At 40.1% G+C, this 16,211-nt stretch overlaps 1 protein-coding gene across 1 annotated transcript in view; it reads left to right on the forward strand.

Annotated features, from left to right (window-relative positions):
* Positions 1 to 16,211, forward strand: part of LOC103507386 (myb-like protein X) — a 45,492-nt gene that overhangs the window by 26,327 nt on the left and 2,954 nt on the right. The window contains exons 2-6 of the mRNA XM_026822266.1: positions 5,357 to 5,439; positions 5,787 to 6,518; positions 12,171 to 13,224; positions 13,858 to 14,059; positions 15,608 to 15,878. Coding sequence (XP_026678067.1) covers positions 5,370 to 5,439; positions 5,787 to 6,518; positions 12,171 to 13,224; positions 13,858 to 14,059; positions 15,608 to 15,878 — 2,329 coding nt within the window. The 5' untranslated portion in view covers positions 5,357 to 5,369. The remainder of the gene's footprint in view (positions 1 to 5,356; positions 5,440 to 5,786; positions 6,519 to 12,170; positions 13,225 to 13,857; positions 14,060 to 15,607; positions 15,879 to 16,211) is intronic.

The raw sequence follows: 16,211 nt of genomic DNA on the forward strand, positions 1-16,211 counted from the left end.
ATTTGAAAATTGTGACTGAGCCGTCTCGTCATATTTTATGTCAATGAAAATAAAAAGTTAGCAGGTTTTTCATTGCAAGGTCGGAAAAGATATTCAGACATGCTTTTCGAAATGTAGGTACTCTATTGAAACAAAATGCACCCTACAGTTTTATATAAATCTGTCTGGAATGACAGCTCCATATAAATGTAACTCATTCTCTTGCAAAGGTTGTTGACTTCAATACCCAATAACCCTATAATCTGACTCAATGATTTTTTTGTTGTGGTGATGTGTGTTTGCGACATCTTTCGACGGAAATTTGTCTTCTATGATTGCTTCCCGGGTGGAAACTATTTCGATTTTTCACTTGTTCTTAGAGCTCTCGGTAACTAAAGGTTCTGGGTTCGATTCTCCAAAACTAGGATTTTTCCCTGAAGTACCCAACAGGTTGTTTCGCTGGAAAAGAAGAAAGAAAAACTTGTTGCTTTTGCAATAATGATGATGCCCGTAATGTTTTGTGTGTTGCCTGGGGATGGGCCAAACGAATGCCAATTTAGGGAAAAATTGAAACTCTTTTCTTTTGATTTGTTCGAGTATGACCTCGACCCTGCCTTCCAGTACTGGTTGGGTGAAAGTTCTGAGTATCCTGCCACGCTAAATAACACCTTAAAAAAGTTCTTACTGAATAAAGTCAATAAAGGTTCGTCTTTCAACGTCCAATCTAGTAACATAACACAATGGCAATGATTCAATTAGAATCTTGATACAATGACATCATATTTATGCATCATCTTTTCTCTTGGCATTATAAACAATGTCATCTGTGTTGATATACGCATTGTATATGAAATTCTTTTACTCTTTAGGGTTCATATTTTATGCTAAAGTTTGTGCTTTGACAGATGACATGGGTAAACAAATTGACTTAGTTGTCAGCACGTAGTCTAGTCTAGTTTCAATGATTGAAAGGATAAAATCATGTGACAAGTGACTTCATTATGACTCTTATATTATATGCCTAACGTATCATAAGCGTTTCTGGCCTTTAGTTTGTCTCTCCGTTTGTTTCTTTCGCCAAATCCGCGATAACTTTCGAACCGTCTGTCCGATTTTGGTGGAACAGAAGAAAGCTTGCAAATTGGTTTTTGGACCTTCGCGAGAGCTTGTTGCAAATGTCATTCCCTGGTTATTTGTTACTAGTGGTTGACCCGTCCTTTGTACGGGACCACCACACACACACAAATACACCCCCCACACACACCACACCCATCACACACATCCCATCACACCACACCCACCACCACACACCACATCCACCACACACCAAATCACCACACACACACACCACACCCATCCCACCACACACACACACCACACCCACCACACACATCCCACCACACACATCGCAGAGCAGGCTAGCAGAGTCGTTCGTACTTTCCTTCCAACTCACTTCTTTCGAGCTTCGTCTGCTTCTTTCCTCTTCTTGTTCTTTTCTTCTTCTGCTTCTTCTTGCAGGAGTGTTTCTTTCAGGTTATTCACCTACCTACTAAATATTTTTGTGCTCTCTCTTTACCATTCCTTTCTTCTTATCTCTCACTTGTTTTTGTTTAGTTTAGTTGTTCTCGCTCTCTTTCTCTTTGGGCTCTTTCTTTTCTGAGTCTTTTCTACTCGTCTGTTTTTTTTGGTGGAAAATTGAAACCTTCTGGAATATCTACTGACGCTCAGAGGTAGTACTGGCCAAAATTCTTGGTCGAATTCCATTACCGCCCATAATTCTTATCGCTGAGGAGTCGAAACAAATAATTTCTTAGAAGGGACATCTACGGGCCCCCGAAGGTTCGATTGAACCGAAAATCCAATTAGCAATTAACACCTGATCGAAGAAATAGTTGATAGATTTCTGGAAACCCCAAGAGAAAGACCCAAGGACTTTCGAAAAAGATAAGGATAGAATCGCCTTGTTCGTTCTCTCTGTTGCTCTCATACTACTTTTTCAACATCAAAATCCAACATGGCCGACACTTGGCTGTTTCATCGCCTATGGTTGCCACTGTAGGAAAACACGTGCAGCGTGCATCACAATGAAACAGGCGTGTTATCACCGTGTCATAGCATACCCTGCCCATAATATGTGTCCCATCAATTTAATGTTAAATTAAAGAGAAGAAGACACTCAGTACGTGTTGCGAGTTAACCTTTTTTGACTCCACCGGGAATCGAACTTGGCCTTCCTGCGTTCTAGGTTTACTTCACTGCCGCGACTATGTCGATCTATGATCAATAGTGTCTTCACTAAATTTTGGGCTTAAACCACCAACCTCCAGATGTGAAGTCTTCCGCGCTAACAAGCTAACAACCTAGCTAGGTACTGAGTTAAATCATCTCGGACCATCTTGTATAGCTGCGGCTTAATCCTATGCCTATGGGAGAAAATGTATTGATGACATGATTATTCTATATGTATTATCTCATCTCAAGATTGATTTATAGACTTCCACTGATCTTGTTTCTTATTAGTTTCTAGCAAGACTATTGACGTTAACTTTACAATAATTTGTGAGTTTTCAAAAGTGCTCGGGATTCGAATAGAAAATGTATTGATGACATGATTATTCCATAGGTATTATCTCATCTCAAGATTGATTTAGACTTCCACTAATGATCTTGTTTCTTATTAGTTTCTAGCAAGACTATTGACGTTAACTTTACAATAATTTGTGAGTTTTCAAAAGTGCTCGGGATTCGAAACTTTGGGGTCCCAAAAGCTCTGCTGTTGCACTGCACACATCCTCTGCACATAAAGATAATAAATAGAAAGTAAAAAAGCCCAAAGTCTATCTTACCCTTCCCCCTATCCACCACACAACTTTCAAGATGGTGGGTGTGACTCATCCCCCCCCCTCATCTCCCTCTGAACATGGTACGGAATAGAACGAGTGTGTAGAGGGGGGAGAGTGAACAGTGACGTCACAGTCCTACGAGGAAAGCCTATAACCTTGGAGAGAGAGGGGAGTATTTACCCTAGCGAGTCCTACGAGGAAAGCCTATAACCTTGGAGAGAGAGGGGAGTATTTACCCTAGCGTCGAGTCTTTACCCTAAATATGCCAACCAGCATCGGGTTATGTTCCCGTACCCAATGCGGACACCCCTTCCCTCAAGCTACGGGTTGGACTCGTCCAATCTTGGATTCCGTTTTGTGCCATGATTCTTTGCGTTCCATTTTGCGCTATAATTCGTCGCGCCTGCGCACTACCTCATTCTCGCGCTCTCCTTTACCCACACCTTTCTGCGTTCCTTCCTTTCCTTTCTGTTGAGAGGTTAGCGGTTCGCACCGCTGGTTTCCAGTCTGGGGTCCTGGGTTCCGTGCGTGTGACGTCACGCGATTCCCCTCCAGTGTGCTATGCTATCGCATGTCACACCAAATAGTTAACGTTATCAGCCATGTGATATTTTGTGACATCCCAAGTACCTCGGGTTGTGATAAGGAATCTTGGTGTTTCACTAATTCTATACGTTCGTATGTATATTTGGCCGGTGTTTCATCGCCTATGGTTGCCACTGTAGGAAAACACGTGTATCACAATGAAACAGGCGTGTTATCACCGTGCCATAGCATACCCTGCCCATAGTATGTGTCCCATCAATTTAATGTTAAATGAAAGAGAAGAAGAAACTCAGTACGTGTTGCGTGTTAATCTTTTTTGACTCCACCGGGAATCGAACTTGGCCTTCCTGCGTTCTAGGTTTACTTCACTGCCGCGACTATGTCGATCTATGATCAATAGGACTGTAAAAGTGTGAATATGATTAATGAACCTATGACAATCAAATCAATGCAAAAGGTGAAACTTAAGGCGATAAACCTCCTTTATGTAGTACAAAAATTGAAAACTTTAGAGATGAACGTCTTAATAAAAACTATTGAAATTCTTCTCCCATCATCTAAACAAGAAATAAACTTCATTCAAAAGAAACTTGAAAACCTATTGCAAATTGCAATCATTAAAGCTATGTAACTCAAGTTTATTTACTTACAAACAGGAAGTAGGCAAATAGGCAATTGAAAGTTTGTGTAATTATATGCGATGCTCTGCTTGCAAACTTTTTATTCCCTGTGTTAAAATGTTGTAACGTGACATCTTTACGATCACATGGAAAACATTTATTTTTCTTTTTCTCTCTCTCTCTTGTGGAAAATGAATGTTTTTTTCAGAAACGTGGATTTCCCGCGTAAACCTTTTTTTTCGTAAACAGCAACAGAAAATAATAGAAAAAAGAAGAAAAAAAGCGGTGATTTTTCCTTTGTTTTAATTTTGCTCATTACTTTTATTATCTCTTGAAGAATGTCAGGTTTGTTGTTTCATTTCTTGACCATTTTGTATTTATTTATTAGGTTATTGTATATAATTACCAATTCAGGGTGGTCACAGTGTACTTGAGAAGAACTTAAGAAGTGAATCATTCCCAGTCTTTTTAGACATAAGGGAAGGCTGGGGATGGGTCAAACGAGTGCCAATTTAGGGAAAAATTGAAACTCTTTTCTTTTGATTTTTTTAGAGTATGACCTCGACCCTGCCTTCCAGTACTGGTTGGGTGAAAGTTCTGAGTATCCTGCCACGCTAAATAAAACCTTTAAAAAAGTTCTTACTGAATAAAGTCAATAATAAAGGTTCGTCTTTCAACGTCCAATCTAGTAACATAACACAATGGCAATGATTCAATTAGAATCATACAATGACATCATATTTATGCATCATCTTTTCTCTTGGCATTATAAACAATGTCATCTGTGTTGATATACACATTGTATATGAAATTCTTTTACTCTTTAGGGTTCATTTTTTACTTATGCTAAAGTTTGTGCTTTGACAGATGACATGGGTAAACAAATTGACTTTGTTGTCAGCACGTAGTCTAGTCTAGTTTCAATGATTTCTTTACATTTGAGCCAAAATACCTACAGACCAGATGCTTTGGTATATGTATTTGATATGGGGTAATTCAGGGGTTCTCAAACTTATGAAATCTTTCCTAGGCGGTAGAGGTCTATGGAATGAAGTAAAAATTTAAGCTATGTCACCCCGAGTACTCTTCCTAACAACCAAAAAAAAATTCATCAAAATCGGTTGAGCCGTTTTCTCGTGAAAAGGAATGAAGTAAAAATTTAAGGGAAAATTCCTTAAAATTTTGAATGATTTATTAAAGTATTTACACTGCTAATTCATGATAATCCATCAACTCATTCCAATACCTATCACCCACATCTTCTGAATGGAGCTGTCTCAAGATCTCAAGTTCCTCGTATAAAATGCCTTTTATCATTACCTCAAATATGGCACATCTAACCATTTCTATTTTCTTTATATGTTTCAGATAATTCTTGCAAATGGCCGATATGGTTGAATTGGCCGATAGTAATGGTGACACCTCAGTAGTAGAGGCAGGTGCTGATTCAAGTAAGTAAAAATTTATTTGACAGCTGATGGTGGGGTTTACCAACTCGATGTGTTGGTGATATGTGAGTAAATCCATAGGTTTACTAACACATAACCCTATACTCAATACCAGAGTACACGGGGAATTGAAAAAAAAAAGAAAAAAAAAAAACACTAGCTACAAGTGTTGATCACTTGCTAAAATTCATGATGTGACATGTTCTTGATCTGCTAATCTCCAGATCCAATGTTGACTGGGCTAAAAACAGAAAAAAAAAAATCTGGTAGGTACCCTGGTAGAGAGATTAAAGGTGTCATATTAATCTATATAATTATAAAATCAAATTTATTATTATTCTCTTTCCCAGAACCAAGTGATGTCAAACAAAATGGTGATGCAAATCTAAATGGATCTTGTGATGACTCAGCCATGGAAGTTGATGAAACCCCAGCTGTCACTAAGAAAGTTGTAAATAATGAAATAGTCAACACTGAGAACAGTGATTCCAATAGTGAATCTGTGGAGAAAGAAAAAGTTCTTGAAAAGAAAGAGAAAGATGTTGTCAAGAATGGAAATGTAGAAAAAACAAAGGGAGATGCACAGGAAGAAATGCAAGTGGAGGAAAATGAGATTCCTCAGGACACTGATATTGTAATAAATGAAAATGAGTCAGAAGGAACCAAAGGTGAAGCTGATCCCTTTGCAGGAGATGAAACAAGTCAACCAGCCAAAGACTCAGAAGATAATGCAGAAAAAGTAGCAGGTGATGACTTAAAAGAAGATAAAGAACCTGTAGATCTAGGCAAGAAAAGAGAAAAGGAAAATGGTGATGAGGATGAAGCCATGGAAGTTGATGGTGAACAAAAACTAAATGGAAGCAATTCATCTGATGAGACAAATGAACAACAAGACGGTGAAGATGAGGAAGACGATGGAGATGGAACTCCTAAGAAGAACAAGAAGAATACAGCACCTCTGAACCTCACTCCAAGGAGAAGTTCTAGGAATTTGAACAAAAGTAAAAGCTACCAAGAGAAGGATGAAAAAGACATAGAATTAATAGATGATGAGTCTAAGAAAAAGTCTTTTGATGATGATGTACAGGAAATCGATCAAAAGTCTCCTTGGGACCAACCTCGAGAAATGTACGATTCGGCCGCTATTCAAGACGTTAGTTTTGAAATGGCTCAAAAAAGTTCACTCTTTTCAGTACTGTAGTTTTCGGCCCAAGTCAATCAAACTTTGCAAAGGGGTTCTTTATAAAATGAAGATCAAAAGTCTCCTCGGGACCAACCTCGAGAAATGTACGGTTCGGCCGTTATTCAAGATTTTAGTTTTGAAAAAGCTCAAAAATGTTCACTCTTCTCAGAACTTTAGTTTTCGGCCCAAGTCAATCAAACTTTGCAAAGGGGTTCTTTGTAAAATGACGATCAAAAGTCTCCTCGGGACCAACCTCAAGAAATGTACGGCTCGGCCGCTATTCAAGATTTTAGTTTTGAAAAAGCTCAAAAATGTTCACTCTTCTCAGAACTTCAGTTTTCGGCCCAAGTCAATCAAACTTTGCAAAGGGGTTCTTTATAAAATGACGATCAAAACATAGCCCGAGATATTACGGTATGTTGTTCTTCTTTTCAAAAGGAAAAATTCCAACTTTTCTCTCCAACATTTCCAACTTGTGCAGTGCAGTGCCATAGCCCGAGATATTACGGTATGTTGTTCTTCTTTTCAAAAGGAAAAATTCCAACTTTTCTCTCCAACATTTCCAACTTGTGAAAACTTTCCTTCTTTTCGAACGAGCGAATTACATTTTTAAAGCAAAGTTTCATGTGTGTTTAGTGATATACAAATGTGCGTATAGAGTTTTATGAATGAAACGAAAAGGTTTTTTTAATTTTTTTTTTTTTCCGGTCATAATTTTATGACTCGACAGCTGTAGTGTTTACCATTGTTGTCTATATTATACATATACGCGGCGGGAGATTATAAACTTCAAATTAATTCTTTATGTTAAATACGTATTATTTGTAAATTATTATTCAATTTGATAAAATTGGTGTGGATTTGTGTTCTTTTTATCATGGCCGGTCATAATTTTATGACTCGACAGCTGTAGTGTTTACCATTGTTGTCTATATTATACAATACATATACGCGGCGGGAGATTATAAACTTCAGATTAATTCTTTATGTTAAATACGTATTATTTGTAAATTATTATTCAATTTGATAAAATTGGTGTGGATTTGTGTTCTTTTTATCATGGCCATTTGAAGGATATCTTATTTGGTAGTAGGTACATTTTCTCAGAAGCTTAAAATGTGTGTCACTATCTTGCGGCGGCCATCTTTTATTTTTGCATTACCTTCTTTCTCTTGATTTTCATTCAGAAATTTTGGATCCTGCTTTGATCAAATTATTTATCCTGTGGGATTAAAGTGGCCAATTCTTTAGATCAAATGGTTTTTCCTGAAATCCGACAATGTACTTTGGCAAAGGCTACTTACATTTTCTTCATTCTAGTGTTACCGACCAACTTTCTTTTTTCAAAACATAACCCCAAAATAATTTGACTTTGGTTTGTTTACATTTTTTGTTTGAATATAATGTTGTAAAAGTAAAACAAAATTACAAAACTAAAATTTAAGGAATTTATTTTTTCTCGTACTATTTCATTGATATGTGATTCTTGTCATTAGTATTCTCTGGCCTAATAAATAAATAAGGCGTGACAGTAATGACAGTTCTTTACATTTGAGCCAAAATACCTACAGACCAGATGCTTTGGTATATTTGATATGGGGTAATTCAGGGGTTCTCAAACTTATGAAATCTTTCCTAGGCGGTAGAGGTCTATGGAATGAAGTAAAAATTTAAGCAAAACTAAAATTTAAGGAATTTATTTTTTCTCGTACTATTTCATTGATATGTGATTCTTGTCATTAGTATTCTCTGGCCTAATAAATTCAATGATTGAAAGGATAAAATCATGTGACAAGTGACTTCATTATGACTCGTATATTATATGCCTAACGTTCTAACGTATCATAAGCGTTTCTGGCCTTTAGTTTGTCTCTCCGTTTGTTTCTTTCGCCAAATCCGCGATAACTTTCGAACGGTCTGTCCGATTTTGGTGGAACAGAAGAAAGAAAGCTTGCAAATTGGTTTTTGGACTTTCGCGAGAGCTTGTCGCAAATGTCATTCCCCGGTTATTTGTTATTCTGTGTCTTCACTAAATTTTGGGCTTAAACCACCAACCTCCAGATGTGAAGTCTTCTGCGCTAACAAGCTAACAACCTAGCTAGGTACTGAGTTAAATCATCTCGGACCATCTTGTATAGCTGCGGCTTAATCCTATGCCTATGGGCTATGGGTAATACGGATGCAGTCGAACTCCTCTCATATCTTCGCTTTATTAGCCCACAATTTCCCAAGTTCTGGACTTCAGGAATCGAACTCAGAACCTTATGAAATCTGGCCGATCTCTGGAGCCTACTGATATTTCTCTTAATATCCATCGGGCTATGGGTAATATGGATGCAGTCGAACTCCTCTCATATCTTCGCTTTATTAGCCCACAATTCCCTAAGTTCTGGACTTCAGGAATCGAACTCAGAACCTTATGAAATCTGGCCGATCTCTGGAGCCTACTGATATTTCTCTTAATATCCATCGAAGTCTTCCATGTGAGTCATTTTCTGACCCACGGATTTTGTTCAACGTGGGGCAAGGCAGGGTCTGTGGAGGGGGAGGGAGGGGGGTTCTTCCCATTTTGAGAACCCCCGGATCGCTGCTACAGTCGTCATGTTGTGAAATTCAGCTACACTAGCGACGCCTGGTGGATATCCGGCAGTACTCGACTTGTGTTTCTTCTTCTTCTTCCTCTCTCTTTCTTCCTTGCTTCGGAGTGCGGATGTGGGAAGAACATGCGATGTTGGTGGGCAACTCGCGGGTTCCCCTCTCTCTTTCTTCCTTGCTTCGGAGTGCGGATGTGGGAAGAACATGCGATGTTGGTGGGCAACTCGCGGGTTCCCGAGAGAGTTTTACCGTTGTTCGCCAGTCCGATTTTTTTACTTTCTATTACTACAGTATAGCGGAGCTATACTAGTTTTTAATTATTACGATTGGGTAGGTATGTATGTATGATATTGAAAGTACTAACTTATAGTGCAATATCTCGACTAAAGTTTGCCTTCAGACGAGACGGCTTGGAATAAGCAGTATTTTTAAATTATTACGATTGGGTAGGTATGTATGATATTGAAAGTACTAACTTATAGTGCAATATCTCGACTAAAGTTTGCCTTCAGACGAGACGGCTTGGAATAAGCAGTATTTCCCGGTTCCCGGTAATTTCGGGCCGATATCTTGGTGTATCTTCGCATTCTTGGCGTACCACATATGTAGATACCATTGCCTGCCCAACCTGTACGTTTCTAGTCTGAGTAGTCTGTGCTACCTACCTAGTTCCCTAGTAGTCTGTGCTCTGTACTGCGCTACTCAGGTACTCAGTCTGTACTCTGTTCGCAGAGCAGGCTAGCAGAGTCGTTCGTACTTTCCTTCCAACTCACTTCTTTCGAGCTTCGTCTGCTTCTTTCCTCTTCTTGTTCTTTTCTTCTTCTGCTTCTTCTTGCAGGAGTGTTTCTTTCAGGTTATTCACCTACCTACTAAATATTTTTGTGCTCTCTCTTTACCATTCCTTTCTTCTTATCTCTCACTTGTTTTTGTTTAGTTTAGTTGTTCTCGCTCTCTTTCTCTTTGGGCTCTTTCTTTTCTGAGTCTTTTACACTTTGCTGTTTTTTTGGTCGAAAATTGAAACCTTCTGGAATATCTACTGACGCTCAGAGGTAGTACTGGCCAAAATTCTTGGTCGAGTTCCATTACCGCCCATAATTCTTATCGCTGAGGAGTCGAAACAAATAATTTCTTAGAAGGGGCATCTACGGGGCCCCCGAAGGTTCGATTGAACCCAAGATCCAATTAGCAAATTTCATTAACACCTGATCGAAGAAATAGTTGATAGATTTCTGGAAACCCCAAGAGAAAGACCCAAGGACTTTCGAAAAAGATAAGGATAGAACATAGAAATAAAAGAGATAGGGGATGTTAGAGTGGAGTGGAAGTGAGGGAGATGGAAGAGAAAAGGTCTTCCTTTTTTTACTTTTTACCCCCTCCTTTCTTTCTTTCCCTCTCCCTCCCTCCAGCTTTCTTATTCTCTCTTTCTTTCCCTCTTCCTCCCTTCAGCTTTCTTATTCTCTCTCTCTCTTCTCCTTCCCTCCCCTCTTTCTTTCCCTCTTCCTCCCTCCAGCTTTCTTCTTTATTTTCTCTTTCTATCTCTCTTCAGCCACCCCTCTTTATTTCCTCTCTCCCTCTATTTTACTCTTTTCATTTCCTCCCACCTCTTTCCTTCTCATAAGCTTCCCATTTTCTCCCCTCCTTTCTTTCTTTCCCTCTCCCTCCCTCCAACTTTCTTATTCTCTCTTTCCCTCTTCCTCCCTTCAGCTTTCTTCTTTATTTTCTCTTTCTATCTCTCCAGCCACCCCTCTTTATTTCCTCTCTCCCTCTATTTTACTCTTTTCATTTCCTCCCACCTCTTTCCTTCTCATAAGCTTCCCATTTTCTCTCTCTCTCCCTCCCTACCTCCTCGTCCTCTTTCAATGTTCTCTGTCTTCCCCCTCTTTAAATCTTTCTTTCTCTCTCATACAACCCTCCCCTATTTTCCTATCTTTCTCTCTTATCTGCAGCTCCCTCTCTTTCTCAAAGTTACACCCCCTCCCTCCCTCTCTTTCTCCATATTTTCTGTCTCGCTCTCCCACTTTGCTTTTTAACTTCTTTCTCTTTCTTCCTCTCTCCCCTTTTCAGATCTCTCTCCTACCCTCTGCTTTTTCTTCCATCTCTTTTTTATTCTCCCTCCCTCTCTTTCTCCATATTTTCTGTCTCGCTCTCCCACTCTGCTTTTTAACTTCTTTCTCTTTCTTCCTCTCTCCCCTTTTCAGATCTCTCTCCTACCCTCTGCTTTTTCTTCCATCTCTTTTTTATTTCTCCCCCTCCTCTCTTCTTTTATCGATCTCTCTCTTTCATTTTCCTCCCATTCTCTCTCTTTTTCTTTCTCATTCCCCTCCCGTCTCTCACAAGCTTCCCTTCTTTCTCTATTTTTCCACTCACTCTCTACCTTGAAAGCCACCATCTTGCTGTACGTAGGATATTTTATCGCTCCGTTTTGTGGCATCGCTTTCAGTATACCGGGAACTGCTCTCAAAATCGATAGTGTTGAAGCTCCTCTCGTCTTAGTGCACGTTCAGTTTGGCGCAGCTCGCCACATTTCGACCATAGCCCTTGTACCCCTGTTCCATAGACGATTTAACTCCATGTAATACTATACTATTGAGTAGCCTCGGTTATTTGGGATTTCATTGTGGCCACTTGTACAACCTGGGTTAAAAAGTCGCCCAAGGTAAAAAGTCGACACCAACTGGATGTCAAATATGGTGTCGATTCGACTCCATTCGCGACTATTTTGAGTGCGCCTGCCCTGTTCTTTGGTGTACAGTTGTCATCATCGAATACCTTCAGTACTTTCTATCATACTCTGCGCTGGCGCATTTGGCGATTCCTGTGTTGTAGACCTTTGTTTGCTATTGCTGAGGACTCGGGATTTTGCTGGGTGCTCCAATTCAATGTACAGGAAATAGCCATTGACCCATTGGCTGACACCAGCAAACCCAAGCCTAGACCTATTGTAATTAGTGATACTAAATACAGGAAATAGCCATTGACCCATTGGCTGACACCAGCAAACCCAAGCCTAGACCTATTGTAATTAGTGATACTAAAACGATACCCAATATTATGGCCAGTATCAATAAAGTTCCACCTAAGAAAGAACCAACTCTAGTGATAATAGATACCAATTCCATTTTGTCAGGGAGAGGTCCAGTGCCTGTGGCCCATTCCTCTCCTCAAACTGTACATAGACAACCAGCCCAGCTGACAATGCTTCCTGTACAGAACAAACTAAACCAAAACAAAGTCATGTCAAGCTCGAATAACAAGCCTGCAGTCCCAGCTCAGCCTCCTATCCTTCTGCCTTCCCTCACTGATGATATGTTTGTGGTGGAAGCTCCCTCCTTCATTGTACCCTATGTGTATGAAAAACCTCCAGTCAAACCTCTCAAGGAATTTGTAGATGATCTAGATAAAACAATCAAGAAGGAAAAAGATGATGCAGAAAAGGAAAAACTGAAGAAAGAAGAGGAGAAGAAAAAGGGTAAAGAAGACAAAGACAAGTCCAGTAGTGATGTAAAGGACAAGGAAGATAAAGAAAAGGAAGAAGATGAAGATAGTAAATCTGAAAAAGGAGATAAGAAAGAGGAGACAGAAGAAAATGATAAAGATAAAAAATCTGAGGATGAAGATAAAACGGACGCAGATAAGAAGTCAGATAAAGATGATGAAGAAACCAAAGAAGAAGAAAAGAGAGAGGATGAGAAGAAAGGTGGTGGCACATACTTTGATAATGCCCTTGGTAAATTCTTCATGCACATTGGTATCAACCTGGTACAGGAACATGTGCAGAATGATCTACTCAAGTCACAGAAGAGGAAAAGGGAACGAGAAGGTACCAAAGTATCATCTGACACACTGCAAGCTATCAGCTCTCTCACCAAAACTCTGGAATTCAGCAAAGAAAACAATGATCCATTCCGGTTTGATACGAAGAAGTGTGAGTACTGCAACTTCAAGACAGAATCACAGCTTGTCATGGCTCATCATCTGGAAACTCCTCATATGAAGAACTACATTTACAGGTAAGTCATTAGTGTAGGACTATTTACTTAAGACTTACTGCAAAAGATGTATGATATAGGTTGTGGAATTGTGGCTTGTGGATTTCAAAATTATTTCTTTGGTAATCAAGTACCTCTCCAATTCAGCCTTTCTTATACTTCGGTGCCACTGCGCAACGGTCTCTCGTAATCTTTAACACTTCTGGGTGAGTCATTTGTGGTCCTGGCATTTTGAGAAGATCTGGAACAAACAGTGCTTTGGCATTTTGAGGAGCTGCTTTTGGACCCAACCCCCCAACGTTGTTCTGGAATCCTCTAAATATGCTTCCTTTTCTGTCAAGTAGGTAGTTGAAGTAATTCCATCAATTTCTCTCCTCAGGTGTAACTTCTGTCCGCTGGAGGTGCGCTCACCGCACGACATCATGTATCATAAGACTTACTGCAAAAGATGTATGATATAGGTTGTGGAATTGTGGCTTGTGGATTTCAAAATTATTTCTTTGGTAATCAAGTACCTACTTACCTATGCTGAGTTTTGATAGACCTTGGCTGTCTTACTAATTTCTAATATCAAGCTAAATATAAAAGGTGTCCTTAAATATGCTTCCTTTTTTGTCAAGTAGTTGAAGTAATTCCATCAATTTCTCTCCTCAGGTGTAACTTCTGTCCGCTGGAGGTGCGCTCACCGCACGACATCATGTATCATATGGAGGCAGAACATAACGTGCGAGGGCGTCTCGAGAAGGCACCCGCGTTCCATCAGTGCCCATCCTGTCTGTTTGAAGACAACCAGAAGGGCAAGCTCACCAGGCATTTGCTGTCGTGCGCCAAGAAATACCGACCCGAACGAAATCAGGTGAGGAAGGGGGAAGGGTACCTTCAGTACTTTCTATCATACGCTGCGCTGGCTTATTTGGCGATTCCTGTGTTGTAGACCTTTGTTTACTATTGCTGAGGACTCGGGATTTTGCTGGGTGCTCCAATTCAGCCTTTCTTATACTTCGGTGCCACTGCGCAGCGGTCTCTCGTAATCTTTACATTTTGAGAAGATCTGGAACAAACAGTGCTTTGGCATTTTGAGGAGCTGCTTTTGGACCCAACCCCCCAACGTTGTTCTGGAATCCTGAGCAACAGCTAAGCCCGTTTTAGGTGATTCTTTTCTTGTTGTTCTTTGTGCAGGGTTTACTGTTTTTCTTCATGGGAAATCTAGTGTAAGGGTTGTTGGACTCGGTAGATACAGGTACCTACTACGAGCTAAACGGAATCATTATTTTGTCTGCCCATGTCTTTTGTGCCACTATGTATCTAACATAATAAATTATTCAGATTCCAGATATAGTTTCCAGTCCAGTCTTATATGAATGAGTGTAAGGTGATAACAGTGTTATCATGAACTTATCTTGAATAAGTTTCAAAGCCCGCGATTCTTTCTCCTAGTACCGAATTGCCGGCAGTAATGCCCAAAGCTGCAACAGTTGGCAAGATCCACAACTTTCACTCGCGGACTTCGCCACTGGTGTTCATATTCAGATTCCAGATATAGTTTCCAGTCCAGTCTTATATGAATGAGTGTAAGGTGATAACAGTGTTATCATGGACTTATCTTGAATAAGTTTCAAAGCCCGCGATTCTTTCTCCAAGTACCGAATTGCCGGCAGTAATGCCCAAAGCTGCAACAGTTGGCAAGATCCACAACTTTCACTCGCGGACTTCGCCACTGGTGTTCATTTTAACTGGAAAGCCTGTTTATGCCCATCCGTTGTAAAGTTTCAATCGTCCAAGACCTATTTTGGAGTCACGTGATATCACTCCCCGCCGCCATGTTAGTTTTCAATGCTACGTTGAGAGCGAGTGGTTCACTCACTAGGTAGGGTGTAGCGTAGCAGTGAGTAGTGACGTCTTGTAGTCGGTGCTGGGAGGTGTGCAGTGCAGTGCCATAGCCCGAGATATTACGGTATGTTGTTCTTCTTTTCAATAGGAAAAATTCCAACTTTTCTCTCCAACATTTCAAACTTGTGAAAACTTTCCTTCTTTTCGAACGAGCGAATTACATTTTTAAAGCAAAGTTTCATGTGTGTTTAGTGATATACAAATGTGCTAAAGCTAATAACTAACAACCAACGAAATTGGGTTTATAGTTATTTATCAAGAGACGTAATAGTTATTTGTGGCAAATGGATAGCAGAAAGGTTTTGATGTTTTGTTCCAATTCCAAGCTTTTTTTTTTTCTTCTTTTTTAAGTGGTCTTTCGAAGACATCCTTCAAAACATGAACGGCGATGAAAGTTGCAAGTATTCTAAATGTTTTCTTCTTTTTTAAGTGGTCTTTCGAAGACATCCTTCAAAACATGAACGGCGATGAAAGTTGCAAGTATTCTAAATGTTTTTATTCTTGTTCTTCACAGGAACCCCCACTCGACTGGGAACCGCCCGCCAAGATCCCACGTGTGTCCCGCAACCGCCCCAACGCTATGAGTCCAGGTAATGCCGTGTATCATGCGGCCATGAGCGGTCTCAAACAGAACCAGGTCGGCCCAGCCGCTATCGGGGCCGGCGGCCCTCAGATTATGCCCAAAATGATGACCCTGGCCCAGGGCAATGCAGCGGCAGCCGCCATGTCCCAAGCTCTCATGAATAGACAGCGGGGCAGACCACTCGGGGTGAACACCACACCAGGTAATGCCTGTGACCTTGAAACATCCTTGTCCTGGCATTTCCTTGAACCCTGTCACCCCGCCTTACATGATGAAATCCCTGCTACCCCAAAAATAGCCTTGATATACCCCTTGTACCTACCTAATACAAATATAAAAATATTTCTGTCGTCCCTTTCCTGCTACCCTAAAAATGACTTTGAAATTATCCCCCTACCCTAAAAATAACCTTGAAATTATCCCCCTACCCTAAAAATGACCTTAATATTATGCTCCTGGTGAAAATTATCTTCTCTGTTTCCTCAAAAATTTCAATTCCACTTCCCACTAATACTTAAGAGGGGAAAAAAACCCC

The sequence above is a fragment of the Diaphorina citri genome, unplaced genomic scaffold (genome assembly GCF_000475195.1).
Source record: "Diaphorina citri unplaced genomic scaffold, Diaci psyllid genome assembly version 1.1 scaffold310, whole genome shotgun sequence".
In the NCBI taxonomy this organism is placed as follows: domain Eukaryota; kingdom Metazoa; phylum Arthropoda; class Insecta; order Hemiptera; family Psyllidae; genus Diaphorina; species Diaphorina citri.